Source organism: Scyliorhinus torazame, chromosome 3 (assembly GCF_047496885.1).
Source record: "Scyliorhinus torazame isolate Kashiwa2021f chromosome 3, sScyTor2.1, whole genome shotgun sequence".
NCBI classification, from domain to species: Eukaryota; Metazoa; Chordata; class Chondrichthyes; order Carcharhiniformes; family Scyliorhinidae; genus Scyliorhinus; species Scyliorhinus torazame.
Window position 1 is genome coordinate 229,734,174 of NC_092709.1, and position 18,971 is coordinate 229,753,144.

The window sequence follows — 18,971 nt, forward strand, 5'->3', positions numbered from 1 at the left end:
TCTATATGCAAGGGGAAATATCTGGCGCTTAGGACAAGGGTAACAGGCACATGGGAAAGCCGTATCACCCAAGCTCCCCTGTAAGTCGGGCTTCAACTCAACTAATAACATCATTATTCTTTTGTCACTGGGTCAAAATCCTGGAAGTTCCTTCCCAACAGCAATGTGGTTGTGCCTACACCATTTCGAAAAGTGGCCCAACATCATTTTCTCAAGACAATTAAGGATAGTCAAATCTGTAGGTGATGTTCATATCCTATGATCTAATAATAAAACACAGTATACGTGAGTTTTTTAAAAATGGAAAAATTTCAGCAAATTAGAGATGGCAAATTTAAAAGCTGAATGTTGGGGATTTCTAGGTGGCAAATTATCCCCTCTGGAAACGAAACAAATCTCAATTGAAACCTGTTGCAGCGACATTCACTGCATTACTTTCTGTATCTCTACTTTAGATAGTGCAAGTTGTCATTTTTTTTCCTTTTTGTCTCATGTTTTTTTTTTTAAATTTAGAGTACCCAATTAATTTTTTCCAATTAAGGGGCAATTTAGCGTGGCCAATCCACCTAACCTGCACATCTTTTTGGGTTGTGGGGGCGAAATCCACACAGACACTGGGAGAATGTGCAAACACCACACGGACAGTGACCCAGAGCCGGGATCGGACCTGGGACCTCAGCGCCATGAGGCAGCAGTGCTAACCCACTGCGCCACCGTGCTGTCCTTTGTCTCATGTTTTGAGACATTGGATAGAGGCTCCACCTGTCCTATAAAGTAATGTAAATGACTGCATGGCATTATTTCAAGACCAAGGGTGTTCTGCTGCCTTCAGTAAAATTTATCCCTTAACCATGAGCACCAAAACAGATATTTGTCGACTATTTATGTACAATAACTGTGACCATGCTTCAATTATTTGTTGCAACACCTTTTTAGACATCGCAACCATGTGAAAGATGCTGTATAAATTCAACTTCCTTTGTCTGGAAGAAAGTAGTTGGCCGCATGTTCATGTTTCATTATCTTTGTCCTAGATGGCCTGGACGTGCTGGCTTTTTTACATCTCAAAGTTTATCGAGTTATCGGACACTGTAAGTATCATAGGAGCAGATTAGATGCTTTATTTGTACCTTGAAATTGGCACCTTAGTTTTTTTATAAATCTTGTAGAAATAAACATCAGATTTTATGCAAATAAGTAGCTATTAAGTTGTAGCATGATGTGCTTTAAGAACAATGTCTTTAAAAGTTTTCAGTGGAAGTTGTATATCAAAATTGTGAACTGTATCTTGCTTACACGACCCCTCTATTCGTACCTTGTGGTGCACAATTTTGGACTTTTTCAACCACAACCAGTGTCAACGTTTAGAGGCCCTGTTGCCTTCTCTGTTCCACAAACACAAGAACAAATGTTGACATTACATCCATAGAATCATTACTTTGCAGAAGGAGGCCATTGGAGTCCATCGAGTCTGCACCAACCCTCTGAAAGAGCACCATACCTAGACCCTCTCCCCTGCCCTATCCCCGTAACCCCACATAAGCTGCATATCTTTGGATACCAAGGGACAACTTAGCATGGTCAATTCACCTAACATGCACATCTTTGGACTGTGGGAGGAAACTGGAGCACCGGGAGGGAACCCACGCAGACACCCTGAACGTGCAAACTCCACACAGACACTTGCCCAAGGCCGGAATCGAACCCAGATCCCTGGGACTGTGGGGCAGCAGTGCTAACCACTGGACCAGCAAGCCACCCTCAGCTCCTTTGAAGGAAATCCTTCAATGGATTGTATAAATGCTTGAAGTGCTTAAACTATGTTGTATTGGTGCCAATCTAACTTTGATGAGAAGCAATATTGATGTTTTTTTCCATTAGTAAAATAAAAATTAAATATGTGAATCAAAGATAAAAAGCCCCAAGAGAATTGCACGTAACTCCAGCGTGCCATGTCTTGATGTTAAGTCATACAATTGTTCTTGCGCAGTCGAACTAAGTTTCTGTTCTCCTTCATGCTATTGTGGCAAAGTGCCAGGTAGACAAAGATGACGTTTGTTTCGCACTCAAGCCCGTGCTTGGCTTGTAGTAGCATTATTCAAGGAAGAAGAACAGCTTACCCTTCCACTCTCAGGTGGCAATCTTTTTATTTTAGAATGTTCATCCAAAAAGACACATAATTACATGGACCTTGTAACTTAAGCTGTAGGGTAATTGTTCTGGAAAGGTACCGTAGAAACCTACACTGCAGAAAGTGGCCATTCTGCACCGACCCTCTGAAAGAGCACCTCACTCAGGCCTAGTCCCCACCCTATCCCTGCAACCCCAATTAACCTTTGGACACGAGGGGCAATTTACCATGGCTAATCCACCTAAACTGCACATCTTTGGACTGTGGGAGGAAACCGGAGAACCTGGAGGAAACCCATGCAGACATGAGGAGAATGTGCAAACTGTCATCCACGGTCAAAATCGAACTTGGGTCCCTGTGAGGCAATAGTCCTAACCACTATGCCACTGTGTTGCCTGAAGTTAGCGAGAGTGCAGGTAAGATGCTCTAGAATAGTTCCAGGGATGAAATGAAATGAAATTAAAATCGCTTATTGTCACAAGTAGGCTTCAAATGAAGTTAATGTGAAAAGCCCCTAGTCGCCACATTCCGGCGCCTGTTCGGGGAGGCTGGTACGCGAATTGAACCGTGCTGCTGGCCTGCCTTGGTCTGCTTTCAAAGCCAGCGATTTAGCCCAGTGTGCTAAACCAGCCCCTGATGAGCACAGTTACATGGATCAGAAATGTTGGGACTATTTTTATTGGAAAATAAAATGTTGAGGGGGATTTGATGGAGGTATTCAAAATCGTGACTCAGAAGAGTAGATGGTGAAAATCTGTTTCTACTTGTGAAAGGATCGCAAATAGGTGTGGGTGTTGGGGGGGGGGGGGGGGCATAGATTTCAGTCAATTGGCAAATTAAGCAATGGAGACGTGAGAAACATTGAGTGGTTAAGATCCAGAATGTATTGCCATAAGAGTGGCAGGGTCAACTGGAGCATTCAAGTGGAAATTGGATGAGAAGGTGGGAAATGGCATTTGGTGAATTGCTCAAGAGCTGGTGCAGACACAACAGACCACATGGCAACATCAAATGGGAAATCAATAGGGGTGAAGGTCCCAAGAAGCGTGCTTCCCTGGAAATTGTTGGATTTTTACTTTTTATAAAATACATTCTGATTCAGTGCAAATTCTTTCCAATTAATAAAAGTGTCTGATTTTTTTTTTTTAAAGCAGTCCTTATCGAAAAGTTACCGTTTAGTAGTCAGCATCTTTAAGCTAAGCTCTTGAGCATGTGCTACACCTTCGAGAGTGCAAACAGTAGCTCAACCAGCTCCCTTTTATAGAGATCCTGCCTTTTAATGCTGCCAGTTCATAGTAAGCATTCTTTTTCTTCTCTCTCCCCCTTTCAACCTATTCCCAGTGAGTCCTGACTAGTTCCTTAATGTTGTTTACACTTTTACAAACCCACTTGTGTTTTTATTTTTAAAATCTGATATTTAATCAATACTTGATTTGCTTTTGAGGGTGAGGGTACCTTGATCTGAAATCCCTCGAGCCCAGTTCTCTTGACAGCAGTATGGTGGGTTGGGACTCCAGGTGCAAGTTTGACCCGCCTGAAACTATTGACTTCAAACTTTTCAGTTTGCTAATGGGGGAGCATTGATTCTTTGGATTTACCATTTGAAAAGGTGGATTATGTTTCTACACCAGCGTCATGCAGGTCGATCTGCATATTGGCTTCTATTGTAAGGAGATTGGAGTACAGGAATAAAGAAGTCTTGTTACAACTGTGCAGAGTTTTTGTGAGACTACATCTGGAATACTGATTGCAGTTTTAATCTCTACAGAAGGATTATGCTAGCATTGGAGGCTCACCAGATTGGTCCCAGGGATGAGGGGGTTGACCAATGAGAAAAGTCAATTGGGTTTGTATTCTCTGGAATTTAGAAGAATGAGAGGCGATTTCATTGAAACCTGCAAAATTCTGAAGGGGCTTGATAAAGTAAACACAGAATTTGTTCCCACTGGTTGGGGAATCTAACCACTGGGGGCAACCACTGGGGGCACAGTCTCTGGATAAGGGGCCAATCATTTAGGACTGAGATGAGGAGGAATTACTTGGCACAAAGTGTGGATTGCTGGTGGATGCTCCACTGCTTAATACATTTACAGCTGGACAGGTTTTTGGTGTCTCTGAGAATTGAGGGATCTGGGGACTGGGCATGAAAATGGAGTTGAAGGGGCAGCACGGTGGCGCAGTGGGTTAGCCCTGCTGCCTCATGGCGCCAAGGTCCCAGGTTCGATCCTGGCTCTGGGTCACTGTCCATGTGGAGTTTGCACATTCTCCCCATGTCTGCGTGGGTTTCACCCCCACAACCCAAAGATGTGCAGGGTAGGTGGATTGGCCACGCTAAATTACCCCTTAATTGGAAAAAATTAATTGGGTACTCTAAATTCATTTTTAAAAAAGAAAATGGAGTTGAAGCCAAGATCAGCCATGATCATATTGCATTGTGGATTAAGTTCAACAGACCATATGGTCTATTCCTGCTGGAGGGACATGATAGAACAGTGGTTAGCACTGTTGCTTCACAGAGCCAAGGACCTGGGTTCGATTCCCGGCTTGGGTCGCTGTCTGTGCGGAGTTTGCACGTTCTCCTTATGTGTGTGCATGGATTTCCTCCAGGCGCCCCGGTTTCCTCCCACAAATCCCGAAAGACTTGCTTGTTATGTGAGTTGGACATCCTGACTTTTCCCTCCGTGTACTCGAACAGGCGCCGGAGTGTGGTGACTAGGGGATTGTCACAGCAACTTCATTGCAGTGTTAATGTAAGCCTACTTGTGACACTAATAAAGTTTATTATTATTCTTATGTTCTTTTGTTCTTCTATGAGTCACAAGAGACAGGATTTTTTTTTTTTTTTTTAATTAAAAATAATTTTTATTAAAGGTTTTCATGAAATATCAATAACAAAATGAGAAAGAAAAAAGAACCCAACAGGGTTAAGTACAAAACACAATCTAAAAAAGCAACCCCCAACCCCCCCCCCCCCGTGCCTAAATAATAAATTAACACTAACACCCCGACTTAAGACAACAGGTGTATACACCCCCTCAGACCCTTCCAGTGTAAATAACATAAACAAAAATAAAGTAAACCCCCCCCCCCCCTCCCCACCCCCCGAGCTGCTGCTGCCATTGACCAATGTCTATCGTTCTGCCAGAAAGTCTAAGAACGGTTGCCACCGCCTAAAGAACCCTTGTACCGACCCTCTCAAGGCGAATTTCACCCTCTCCAATTTAATGAACCCTGCCATATCGCTGATCCAGGATTCCACGCTTGGGGGCCTCGTATCTTTCCACTGAAGGAGAATCCTTCGCCGGGCTACCAGGGACGCAAAGACCTGAATTCCGGCCTCTTTCGCCTCCTGCACTCCCGTCGTCTCTGCCACCCCAAATATTGCGAGCCCCCAGCCCGGTTTGTCCCTGGATCCTACCACCCTCGACACAGTCCTTGCTACGCCCTTCCAAAATTCCTCCAGCGCTGGGCATGCCCAGAACATATATGGGTGTGATTTGCTGGGCTCCCTGAGCACCTAACACACCAGTCCTCATCCCCCCAAAGAACCTGCTCATCCTTCTCCCGGTCATGTGTGCCCTGTGCAGCACCTTAAACTGTATGAGGCTGAGCCTCGTGCATGAAGGGAAGACTTCACCCTCCCTAGGGCATCTGCCCATGTCCCCTCTTCAATCTCCTCTCCCAACTCCTCCTCCCACTTACCTTTCAACTCCACCACCGAGGCCTCCTCCTCCTCCTCCTCCTGCATCACCTGGTAAGTTTCCGAGATCTTCCCCACTCCCCCCCCCCCCCCCCCCCGAGAGCACCCTGTCCTGTACTGTGTGTGGCAGTAGCCGTGGGAATTCCACCACCTGCCGTCTGGCAAACGCCCTTACCTGTAAGTACCTGAAGGTGTTCCCCGGGGGGAGCCCGTACTTCTCCTACAGCTCACCCAAGCTCGCCAACTTCCCGTCCACAAACAGGTCCCCCAACTTTCGTATGCCTGCCCTGTGCTACCCCGAAAACCCGCCACCTGTTCTTCCTGGGGTGAACCGGTGGTTCCCCCGTAATGGGGTCCACGCCGAGGCCCTAACTCTTCCCCCCCCCCCCCCCTATGCCGCCTCCACTGCCCGCAAATTTTGAGGGCCGCCACCACCACCTGGCTCGTGGAATACCTCCTTGGAGGGAGCGGCAGCGGCACCGTTGCCAGCATCCCCAGACTCGTACCCACACAGGACGCCGTCAAGAGAAAGGATTTATAATGGGTATTGTCATCCTGCAAGTTCCCCTCTTGCTGTTGCTTATTTCAAATTGCAATTTTTCATCAAAGAAAAGGGGTTCAAGAAATGCAGAACTGAATCTTTTCCAAATGTGCCTGCAACTTCAGCCTACCTGAGCTGCATCGCAATCTTGCCTTCCTAAGCCCTGGGAATTTTATTTTCTTTATTGTTCAGTCACCTTGCAGAAAGAAGTTCTATATCCTACATACAATTGTCACCTTTCTGGTAAAACTTGGATTTGGGGTAAAGTTTGATTTCATCCAAATTGGATTCAAACATCCCAAAAACATACAAAAAACACATTGGTTGGTTCTGCTTTAATTTCATTTTGCATGGGTTTAAAATGTTCAAAATGCACTTTCTCCCTGTCACCATCTATTGAAACTATCATTTACTGGAGTCCAATTCTGGGCACTGCACTTTCGAAAGTAAATGAAGGCTTTCGGCATGGTAGCACAGTGGTTGGCACTGTTGTTTCACAGCTCCAGGGTCCCAGTTTGATTCCCGGCTTGGGTCACTGTCTGTGGGGAGTCTGCACCTTCTCCCCGTGTCTGCGTGGGTTTCCTCCGGGTGCTCCAGTTTCCTCCCACAATCCCTGAAAGAAGTGTTGGGTAATTTGGACATTCTGAATTCTCCCTCTGTGCACCGGAACAGGTGGCCGAGTGTGGCGACTAGGGGCTTTTCACAGTAACTTCATTGCAGTGTTAATGTAAACCTACTTCTGACAATAAAGATTATTAAAACAAAAAGAAAGGGGGCCAAAAGTTTTGAGAATTGATCCAGGGATGAGGAATTTTAGTTGCATGGTTAGCGAAGCATGAGCAGAGATTTTGAGGTTTTCAAAATCCTGAGGGATCTAGCTACGGAGGGAAAACATTCCCATTGGTGGAAGGGCGAAAACCAGAGGACACCAGTATAAAGTTGAATGGCACAAGAACCAATAGCAACTTGAGGAAAAGTTTTTTTTTTTTTTTTTTTTTTTAATGCAGTAAGTGGGTAGGATCTGGCATGTACTGCCTGAGAGAATAGTGAAGGCAGAATCGATCATGCTTTCAAAAGAGAATTGTATAAATACCTGAAGAAGGATTTACAGGTCTATGGGTAGGGGAGCCAAGTTAATCATGCAAAGGACAGGCAGCATGATGACAGGCTGAATGACCTTCTGTGTTATAATGAATCTATTATTCTTACCAAGGCAGGCCAGCAGCACGGTTCAATTCGGGTAACAGCCTCCCCGAACAGGCGCCGGAATGTGGCGACTAGGGGCTTTTCACAGCAACTTAATTGACGCCTACTTGTGACAATAAGCGATTTTCATTTTTCATTTCATTATTGTTCATCACCATTTCGACCAGATACCATTTTCTTCCTTTTCTTTCTCATCTTTCAGCCTCTGAATGGTTCTGCTTATCAGTATTTATAACTCTGCATGGAAGTGCTGTTTGATTCCAAAATTTGCCATAATCCTGCCTCTAAACAGTGTAATTGACCATGTGTATAAAGTTCGAGTTTGGTTTTACACCAGAACCATTTTAATCCTGCATGATCTACAATTTGTGGCCATATTTCCTATTGCTCTTTTGTCAAAGTTAATATGCTCCGCTTGATGATCCTTATTGCAGTTTATTGTTGGCCCATTATTTGCCTAATAATCAAAATTAAAATTTTGAATTTATTAATCAAAATGGTGTGCCCAAGCATAAGTTAAATTTGTTTTGGTCATCCTTCTGAATTAATTCTGTATAATGGGCTGTTCAGTTTTATATTATGTTTATTCCTGGATTTAATGGCATTAGTTTCTCTCAATAATGGAAGCATTTCTTTCAGGAATTTTGGGCTTCTTCCACATACATGAAGCCAATGGCAGCACCTGTAATCCAATTGTTGTCAATGTGTAAATAAAACCTACTTTAAATACAAGGTAACATAGGGCAACACGGTGGCGCAGTGGTAGCTCTGCTGCCTCACAGCGCCGAGGTCCCAGGTTCGATCCCGGCTCTGGGTGGAGTTTGCACATTCTCCCCATGTTTGCATGGGTCTCAACCACACAACCCAAAGATGTGCAGGGTAGATAGATTGGCCACGTTAAATTGCCCCTGAATTGGGAAAAGTGAATTGGGTACTCTAAATTTATTTTTAAAAATACGGAAATATTTTTTCTTTGAGGATGTCAGCCCAAGATCTCTTCATTCAGAATGGTTTATCATCACCTTCTCAAGGCAACAAGGGAGTGGAAAATAAATGCTGGCCTTGCAAGCAACATCCTGTAACTGAATAAAATACAAAGAACTGCCAAGTTTGTGGAAGCAGTTCATCACAACTGGTGATTTCTTAAAATATTACTTCTTTATATTTTAAATATTCCTATATTATTGGAAACACTTTGCTTGCCGTGGAACCACCCCAGCCTCTAATTTCATTGAATCTCTACAGTGCAGAAGGAGGCCATTCGACCCATCGAGTCTGCACCAACCCTCCGAAAGAGCACTCTACCTAGGCCCACTACCCTGCCCTATCCCCTGTAACCCCGCGCATTGATCATGGCTAATCCACCTAACCTGCACACCTTTGGATTGTGGGAGGAAACCCACGCAGACATGGGGAGAATGTACAAACCCCACACGGTCACCCAAGGCTGGAATTGAACCTGGGTCCCTGGCGCTGTGAGGCAGCGATGCTAGCCACTGTGCCACCATAACTTTGGAAGGACTTCTTTGTTTGAGCTGAAGTTATTATCTTGCTCATTAGAGCGAGGGTAGGTCCGATCAAGGACAGTAGCAGGAGATTGTGTATTGAGTCTGAAGAGATAGGAGAGGTCTTGAACGGGTACTTTTCTTCTGCATTTACAAATGAGAGGGGCCATATTGTTGGAGAGGACAGTGTGAAACAGACTGGTAAGCTCGAGAAAATACTTGTTAGGAAGGAAAATGTGTTGGGCATTTTGAAAAACTTGAGGATAGACAAGTCCCCCGGGCCTGACGGGAAATTTCCAAGGATTCTATGGGACGCAAGAGATGAAATTTCAGAGCCGTTGGCAATGATCTTTTCGTCCTCATTGTCAACAGGGGCGGTACCAGGGGATTGGAGAGTGGCGAATGTCGTGCCCCTGTTCAAAAAAGGGACCAGGGATAACCCTGGGAATTACAGGCCAGTTAATCTTACTTCGGTGGTAGGCAAAGTAATGGAAAGGGTACTGAAGGATAGGATTTCTGAGCATCTGGAAAGACACAGCTTGATTAGGGATAGTCAGCACGGATTTGTGAGGGGTAGGTCTTGCCTTACAAGTCTTATTGAATTCTTTGAGGAGGTGACCAAGCATGTGGATCAAGGTAAAGCTGTGGATGTAGTGTACATGGATTTTAGTAAGGCATTTGATAAGGTTCCCCATGGTAGGCTTATGCAGAATGTAAGGAGGCATGGGATAGTGGGAAATTTGGCCAGTTGGATAACGAACTGGCCAGCCGATAGAAGTCAGAGAGTGGTGCTGGATGGCAAATATTCAGCCTGGATCCCAGTTACCAGTGTAGTACCGCAGGGATCAGTTCTGGGTCCTCTGCTGTTTGTGATTCTCATTAATGACTTGGATGAGGGAGTTGAAGGGTGGGTCAGTAAATTTGCAGACGATACGAAGATTGGTGGAGTTGTGGATAGTGAGGAGGGCTGTTGTCGGCTGCAAAGAGACATAGATAGGATGCAGAGCTGGGCTGAGAAGTGACAGGTGGAGTTTAACCCTGAAAAGTGTGAGGTTGTCCATTTTGGAAGGACAAATATGAATGCGGAATACAGGGTTAACGGTAGAGTTCTTGGCAATGTGGAGGAGCAGAGAGATCTTGGGGTCTATATTCATACATCTTTGAAAGTTGCCACTCAAGTGGATAGAGCTGTGAAGAAGGCCTATGGTGTGCTCGCGTTCATTAACAGAGGGATTGAATTTAAGAGCCGTGAGGTGATGATGCAGCTGTACAAAACTTTGGCAAGGCCACATTTGGAGTACTGTGTACAGTTCTGGTCGCCTCATTTTAGGAAGGATGTGGAAGCTTTGGAAAAGGTGCAAAGGAGATTTACCAGGATGTTGCCTGGAATGGAGAGTAGGTCTTACGAGGAAAGGTTGAGGGTGCTAGGCCTTTTCTCATTAGAACGGAGAAGGATGAGGGGCGACTTGATAGAGGTATATAAGATGATCAGGGGAATAGATAGAGTAGACAGTCAGAGACTTTTTCCCCGGGTGGAACAAACCATTACAAGGGGACATAAGTTTAAGGTGAATGGTGGAAGATATAGGGGGAGATGTCAGAGGTAGGTTCTTTACCCAGAGAGTAGTGGGGGCATGGAATGCACTGAATGTGGAAGTAGTTGAGTCGGAAACATTAGGGACCTTCAAGCAGCTATTGGATAGGTACATGGTAGAATGATATAGTGTAGATTAATTTGTTCTTAAGGGCAGCACGGTAGCATTGTGGATGGCACAATTGCTTCACAGCTCCAGGGTCCCAGGTTCGATTCCGGCTTGGGCCACTGTCTGTGCGGAGTCTGCACGTGCTCCCCGTGTGTGCGTGGGTTTCCTCCGGGTGCTCCGGTTTCCTCCCACAGTCCAAAGATGTGCAGGTTAGGTGGATTGGCAGTGATAAATTGCCATTAGTGTCCAAAATTGTCCTTAGTGTTTGGGGTCGCTGGGTTGTGGGGATAGGGTGGAGGTGTTGACCTTGGGTAGGGTGCTCTTTCCAGGAGCCGGTGCAGACCCGATGGGCCGAATGGCCTCCTGCACTGTAAATTCTATGATAATCTATGATTAATCTAGGTCAAAGGTTCGGCCCAACATCATGGGCAGAAGGGCCTGTTCTGTGCTGTATTTTTCTATGTTCTAGTAGGTCAATATCTAAACTTTTAGTTTTAGAGATACAAATAAGCTGGTAAAACAATTTTCAGATGAGACAACATTTTGTGATGGCATTTCTTGTTTTTCCACACAGATCTTCTTTGTGCTTCGAAAGAAGAACAGTCAAGTGACATTCCTGCATGTTTATCACCATACCATCATGTCTTTCACATGGTGGTTTGGAGTCAAATTTGCTCCAGGTAAACTTGTTAACCTGAAAATGTTCTCTTATTGCTTAGGATGTTGAATCCACAAATAAACTATGAAGGTTTGTGCTTCTTGTAGTTAGACTTTCAACAGGTGGCTCACTCGACCACTTTTAATATACGACTGTGTAATTTTGTTCATAAACCATTACCGTACTCAACAGAAACACTGTATGCAGCAATTTGACTTGTCGCCTCACTGAATCTGCCATTCTCCAAAACATGGAAAATACTTCACTCTGGCCACATTGTACAGGCTGGACTATGAAATTAAATTGAACAATTGATGAAATGGGGTAATGCCTAAGAGTACAATAAATTATTGCCCAAACATTAATCTCTGATTCTGTCTGTTGCCAAATCCACGTGCGGAGTCCGCACCTTCTCCCCGTGTCTGCGTGGGTTTCCTCTGGGTGCTCCAGTTTTCTCCCGCATGTCCCAAAAGATCTGCTTGTTAGGTGAATTGGACATTCTGAATTCTCCCTCAGTGTACCCGAACAGGCGCCGGAGTCTGGCAACTAGGGGATTTTCCCAGTAACTTCATTGCAGCATTAATGTAAGCGTACTTGTGACACTAATAAATACCAGTCCTGGAATAAAAAGTGACCGTAGCAGTCTGGCTACAAAATTCACTCAATAATATGAAGCGAAGAATAATGGTCAATAGATATCTTTTGGGCTGGAGTAAGGTTTGTAGTGTTGTTCCCCAAGGGTCAGTATTTGGACCGTTGCTTTTTCTGATGTATATTAATGTATTTAGATCTTGGTGTGCAGGGAAAATTTGCAGAGTGACAATTAAGGATAGGTAATCAATGCTCGCAGAGCCGATGAGACCCACCTCCCGTGGAAATGTATTTTATAAGTGCCCACTGTTGTACAAGTCAGATAGCAACTGAAGCAATTGCATTTGTAGTTAAACACTGAAATCAGGAAGTGCGGTCCAAGGTTCTCTTCAGAGACTTTGCTAAAATATTATTTTGCTGGAAAACTCGAAGACAACGAAATACATGGGTCATGAGAAGCTGCTATGCTTAGGTGATGGTCACTAGTTGCGCCAGATAAATGTAAAATTATCCATTCCAATGGAAATTTACTTTTGACTGTGAGATGAGTCTTAAATTGCTGGTAAACAGCCTCCATGGCATTGAAAATTAACTTGTACAAGTGTAAAGTTTCAGTCTTTGAAACTATTGTAGCTTTTTGTAAGACTAACGGCAATGTGAAAGCTAATGCAGTGGAAAATAAATGCCTATTGACCTGCAATAATTACTGACTGCCATTGGGTGGTGCAATCCTGCTTTGAGTGGTCTTTAAATTGGCAAGCAAAGTCCTGTGATCCGTGAATTGGTAATGCTAATGTAGACTGGATATATGGTTTGGGGGAGTGGAGAGAACCAGATTATACACGTTGGTTGTTGCTCTGAGATCCAGCAATCAACATGTTCAACATGATTTTTGTTTTGATCAGTACTGTGGGCATTCGTGCATTGAATCACTTGATAAACCTTTTTTAATTGAAGGGTGGGAGTAACTGATTTGTTCTGTGATTTCTTTCATATTTCAAGAAATATTGCTCCATTCGATGTAATCATTCTTAGAAGTAAAGCTTCTTGAGGTTTCAGTGGGCTTTCTGTTGCGGACCACCAGAACAGTAATCAAAAAGTCCTCCAGGACAATCTTTGGAGAGCCGATCCAGCTTCTTTGATTAACTGCTTTTCCCTTTTCCTCCGTGCAGGTGGTCTCGGAACGTTTCATGCTCTGGTGAACTGTATTGTACACATAATCATGTATTCATACTATGGTTTATCTGCACTGGGACAAACCTACCAAAAGTATTTATGGTGGAAAAAATACATGACCACAATTCAACTGGTAAGTTTTATTTTTATTCTCGGGTTGTGGATGATGTGCGGCCGATTAATTGGCCCAAGGACATTTCAAGTAACTTGTACATTGGATAAGTCCCAGGAGGCTCCACCCCTTGAAGGACATTAGCAACCCAATTGAATTTTGGTATCAGTTCAGTGAGTGCCTGGTGCTAGACCACAAGCTATCAGATATTTAAAAATACAGTTTTGTATTCTGCGGCGGTGGAATTTGAACTCTCCCGTACTCTCAATACGATTAGTCTGCCATAGCCAAGTGTTTGGGCCAGGTCTCCTTATTTGATTTGTAGCAGATTGAACATTTATGGCGATAATGTAGAAATGAACAACCATCTTGCTTGTTTATATAATAGGCAGCTTTAACATGCACTAAAATACATTCAGCACAAGTTTCTGTCTCTTCTCCAAATCCTATCTCGATACTTTCTCAATGGGAATTATTATTTGCGATATAGCTTAATTCTGTTCAAGATGATTCATCTGCAAACGTTAAGTGTTACCATGGCATTACACCGATTGAAATTATATAGCTTTATCTATTTAAGAGGATCTACTTTCAGAGCAAGTTGACTAAAACCTAGCCTGACAAAGGTCATCAACCTGAAGTGTTAGTTTGTTTCTGTCTCCACAGATGCTGCTTGACCTGAATAATTCCAGCAGCCACAATATTTTACTTTTGACTAAAATGATGTTAGTGAGATTCTGTTAGAACTAATTAATGTGTTTCTTTTCCCTCCACTTTCAGGTCCAGTTTGTGGTGATTACTGTCCATATTGGGCAGTTCTTCTTAATGAAAAATTGCCAGTATCAGTATCCAGTTTTCCTCTACATAATATGGCTTTATGGAGTTAGCTTTATGATTTTATTTCTCAACTTCTGGTACTATGCTTACACAAAGGGGCAAAGATTGCCGAAGAATGCATTCAACAAGTCTAAGAAGGAGCGGTAAAAGTAATGCTGACTGGAATACATTTAATTTGTACTTGTGTGCTTTAGGCAATGGTGAACATTTATTACATAATATTGTATATAATATACTTTTTTTTAAAAACTGGATAATATGGATGTTTCTGTGATTCTCAAGTTGATTTATTAAGGCATGCTACCATGTAGCTGCTAAATGTGTGAAATAAGTCAAACTTCTTCAGAATATTTTGCCACCCTCGCAAACTCAAATCTTTGTCCAGTGTTAACATTCACCTGCTATAATGTGATTGGTCCCGCTTGTAACACACACTTCCACCTTTGCCTCCTCCAACGTCTCTAATTTTGTGTGTAAAGTGATGCAAATGAGGCTTAAGCATTGTTACACTGTATGTTTGACCTTGATATTTTTTTCTTGTGTCAGCAGAAAAGCAGTATCATGCTGTTGCTCCCATTTAGGCAGCAGTGTGCATGTGGGTAACTTTGATGTTTGCCTTGCATGATCACAGTAAATAGGGTTTGGACAAAGCCTTTTGTTTGGTAATACTTAAAGTAGAAACTGATGGGGCCAGGTTTCTGTTTTGTTTGAGGTTTTTCTTGTGTCGTGTTTAAATTACAATTTAAAAGCAGTAAAAGGACAGTTACATCTCATTCAATTTCAGCACACCTTGGGGGCTCTATCCTAGTTACTTTACAGGTGGATAATATATAACTTGTTCCATTTCAATCACGGTGCTGGCTTTTCTTGAGGGAAAATTTTCACATTTAATGCACATTTTTGTAAATCACTTTTAGGAAGGAAAAGAAACTCCCATGCTGTGTAAGAATTTAATTTGTGCTGATGGCTTTTTAATTAAAATAAACTAAGTAAACAGCTGGAGAGCCCTTCTCCAGAGATGGTTCATTGTGGGAATGACGAGTTCAACTGTGTCTATCCTTATGTTCTTATCTTCATTATTGAAAGTAATTCTACCTTTAAATGTGCATGTGGACATGTGTTTTCAAAGTTGCAAGAACATTTTTTTGGTAAAATTTTCCCTTTCTCTTCACTCAAAATCTCTCCAACTTGCTGGTGATGTCTGTGAATGTGTTAGCTGTAGCTTTTGTAGAAGGCTGAAAATGATGTTTGGGCATATTAGTTGGAAATTGTGAAACTTTAGGCTAAAGCTGTCCCATATCTGAAATTTCATGCGAGCAAAAGTTTTAAAATGTGAATTCTCATTTTTGAGGTGCTGTAGATTTAGATATGTTGGTCACGAATGTTTGCTCAATTTTCAGGGAAAATAGTTAAAGGAATGTTTAGATATTTCAACTTTTTCATTGTTGGATGCTGCAGTTTATTCCAAATGCATAATTCTATGGTTAAAATATTTTTTACTGATTGGCTTTCTCACTGATTTGGTTTTCCACAATAGGTCAGTTCCCATTATCTCCCATTTTATTAGTTGCATTCTTTCTCTGATCAGATGTCACTTGTATGGTTGTAGGGATAAATGTTTGATCATTGGAACAGTTGTTGGGTTTGAATTCCAGAAAACAGACCCATAAACACATGTCTACCCTATTCACAGACAAAAATATTGGATAGGTTTCTCACCAACAAGCTTTAAATTCTTCACTGAAGTCAAAAGTTTTTTTTCGCACTCCTTTTGAAATGCACATTGAATTTCTTTTACATCTGTAGCTGTTTTGAATCCAGATTAGGATCAAAAACACCTTTCCTGCATTTATTGCTGACAGCTGAAATATATCTGGGATGTCGGGCTGGCAGAGCTACAAACTGAGAATTTCACAGACTAGTACTAGTCTGCCATTTGAAAAGGATGTTGGTGTGGCTGCTCCACAGAAAGTGGAGATCTTGCTGTTCTATTAATGGGCTGTGGTTTAGATCAAAGAATGTTTTGGAGATGCAGTTGAAGCATACAAATCCAGTAGCGAGTATCCCTCATTTTAAAAAAGGTGCCAAAAGGGAAGAAATTCCCCAAAAAGCTGCATTCACAGCTGACCACAGTATTTCTAAATTACCTTTTGTTCTTCTTAGACTTTTTTGAGTCCATTATGTAGCATACTACAGTAGAGTTTTCGAAGAAAATAAACACATTATCCGACTCTTATTATTGCAAACAAGACGCTGGAGGCCACTTATTTTAATAGTGTTGTATCACACGTTAGAAAATCACAATACAACCACCTCCATGTAGTGATGTAACATTGATCGAGTAAATTGGAAAGGCTTAATGTTCTAAAGAGGGTTTAATTTAGTTTTACAATTTTTAAACTTAAGTGCTAAGCTATTACAACTTTGATGAAAAATGCAGTTTCTTCCAAATTATATATGAAACCATTGGTGGAAAAATACTGATACAGATGCTTGTTTCATATTATGACAAGTACGTAAAGAGACATATTGACGAAAGCATATGATAGGTTTGGAAAATTGTACCTTGAGGTTTCTGAAATGTTGTACTCCGTTGTAATAATAGATGAGCAAGTTGTATTTCCATTTTAGCAAGTATTCCAATTTTTATTTAAGTGGCAGCACTTGCAATGATGTCTCTTAAAATCATTTATATGTACATCCATAATAAACATTTACCATTAAATCTAGATTGTCTTTTTTATTATAACAAGTGAAGTGTTTATTCAGCAGCTCCATTCATTTATTGCTTTTTATTTGCTTACATTAATTTTGGAACCCCTGATTCAATATTAATCTCCTTGGGATGCCCTCTACCGTAAATACTGACCTCACCCAGTCTGGCTCACATGCAACGCCAGACCCACAGCAATGTGATTGATTCTTAACTGTCCTTTGAAATGGCCTAGCAAGTCACTTAATTCAAGGGCAATTAGGGATGGGCAACATATGCTGGCCTTTGTCAATGACACCCACCCCACGAAATAGTACATTTTTAAAGTAATATAATGATTCCACATGCCCTCAGCTCTCTTACTTTTATTTACAATATTTTATTGCAAAATTTACCATCGTTGGTTTCCAAGGAGCCCACATTTTCCCTGACTATCTTATTCCGAATATAATAGTGAAAATTGTGTTGATTTTGATATGCCTTATACATCCCTTCTGCATTTATTTTTCTGTGGGGAAAATCTTTGTCCATTGAACCTCCAATACAGCATTAGTACATGCACACATGCACTTTGATTTCAGTCGAGACTGTCACATCTATTAAATAACTCCCAAATCCCACTTAGATGCTTACGAAGCCACAAAATTCCATGGGTTGAATCAAAATGCTACTGTCTGTAATTAAAGAATCAAACAAAGCAAACAGTAAATAATTAAACAATAAAACCTAGAAAGCTGTGAAAATCTTTTCATTGAAGAAAAGCAACTCCGGTTTTGGGCCAGGAAAATATTTGCCTTGAGAAACAGTTGGTTTTGAGTCTCACTTCGGAAAACCACATCGACATGGATTTATTCTCGGAAGTTGCGGATTGTGCTTCTGTTTAAAACCAAAGCAATTTTGCGGTTTGGGTAACATTTCCTGGATTTTATGGTTGGAAATCTATAAGGGCTATTGGCAAAAAGACAGTTTTATTGTGTACCTTTGATAAGGCATTTTGGGGGTTATTTTGCAAGTTTCTTTCTAATTGTGTATATTTTATCTTTACTTTTAAAATTTGAGAATTAAAATGTTTATTAAAAGAAATCACGGGAACCCTGTTCTTTTGGGTTCAGTGGTTTTCCCTCTCTACAACACAAAAAAATGGTCTGTTTGAGGTTGCAGTTGTTTGAAGGCAAGAGGGGGTGTGGGGATGGCCGTGGCAATATGTTCGTCTTCATCGATGACATGTTGAAGACGGCGAAGATGATGTTGTTTCTCCACTCCGCGAAAGAACTGGACGACAAAGGGTACTCTCTCGGTTATGTCCCATGTTTGTCTTCTGAGGAGTTTGGTGCGTTGTTTTGCTCTGGCACGTTGGAACTGTTGATCGATGAGTCGAGCGCCATATCCCTTTCTTACGAGAGCGTCATTCAGCATCTGTAGATGCAGCGTCTGTAAATGTCTGTTACGTTCCTCCTCGTCTGAGCAGATCTGTGTAGACGGAGGGCTTGTCCGTAGGGGATGGCTTCTTTAATGTGTTTAGGATGGAAGCTGGAGAAGTGGAGCATCGTGAGGTTATCTTGCGGTAAAGCGAAGTGTTGGAAATGACCGTCCTTGATGGAGATGTGTGCTCCCGGAGCAGAGAAACTATGACCTCTTCGCAGTCTTCAACACTTGATCGATGAAGACGAACATCTTGCCAAGGCCATCCCCACACCCCCACCACTTAACTTCAAACAACCGCACAACCTCAAACAGACCATTATTTGCAGCAAACTACCCAGCCTTCAGGAGAACAGCGACCCCAGCACTACACAACCCTGCCATGGCAACCACTGCAAGATGTGTAGATCACCGACATGGGTACCACCATTATACGTGAGAACACCACCCACCAGGTACGCGATACATACTCGTGCAACTGGGCCAACATTGTCTACCTCATATGCTGCAGGAAAGGATGTCGCGAGGTGTGGTATATTGCCGAGACCATGCACATGCTGTGACTACAGATGAACAGACATTGCTTGACAATAGCCAGGCAGGAATGTTCCCTTCCAGTCGGGGAACACTTCTGCAGTCAAGGGCAAGCTTTCTCCAAGGCGACTTTCAGGACATG

General features: G+C 42.5%; 1 protein-coding gene across 1 annotated transcript in view; it reads left to right on the forward strand.

Moving 5' to 3' along the window:
* The window catches only part of elovl7a (ELOVL fatty acid elongase 7a), a 75,318-nt gene extending 58,429 nt beyond the window's left edge, over positions 1-16,889 (forward strand). The window contains exons 5-8 of the mRNA XM_072496980.1: positions 1,035-1,091; positions 11,361-11,466; positions 13,208-13,344; positions 14,104-16,889. Coding sequence (XP_072353081.1) covers positions 1,035-1,091; positions 11,361-11,466; positions 13,208-13,344; positions 14,104-14,307 — 504 coding nt within the window. The 3' untranslated portion in view covers positions 14,308-16,889. The remainder of the gene's footprint in view (positions 1-1,034; positions 1,092-11,360; positions 11,467-13,207; positions 13,345-14,103) is intronic.
* Positions 16,890-18,971: the final 2,082 nt, after the last annotated feature.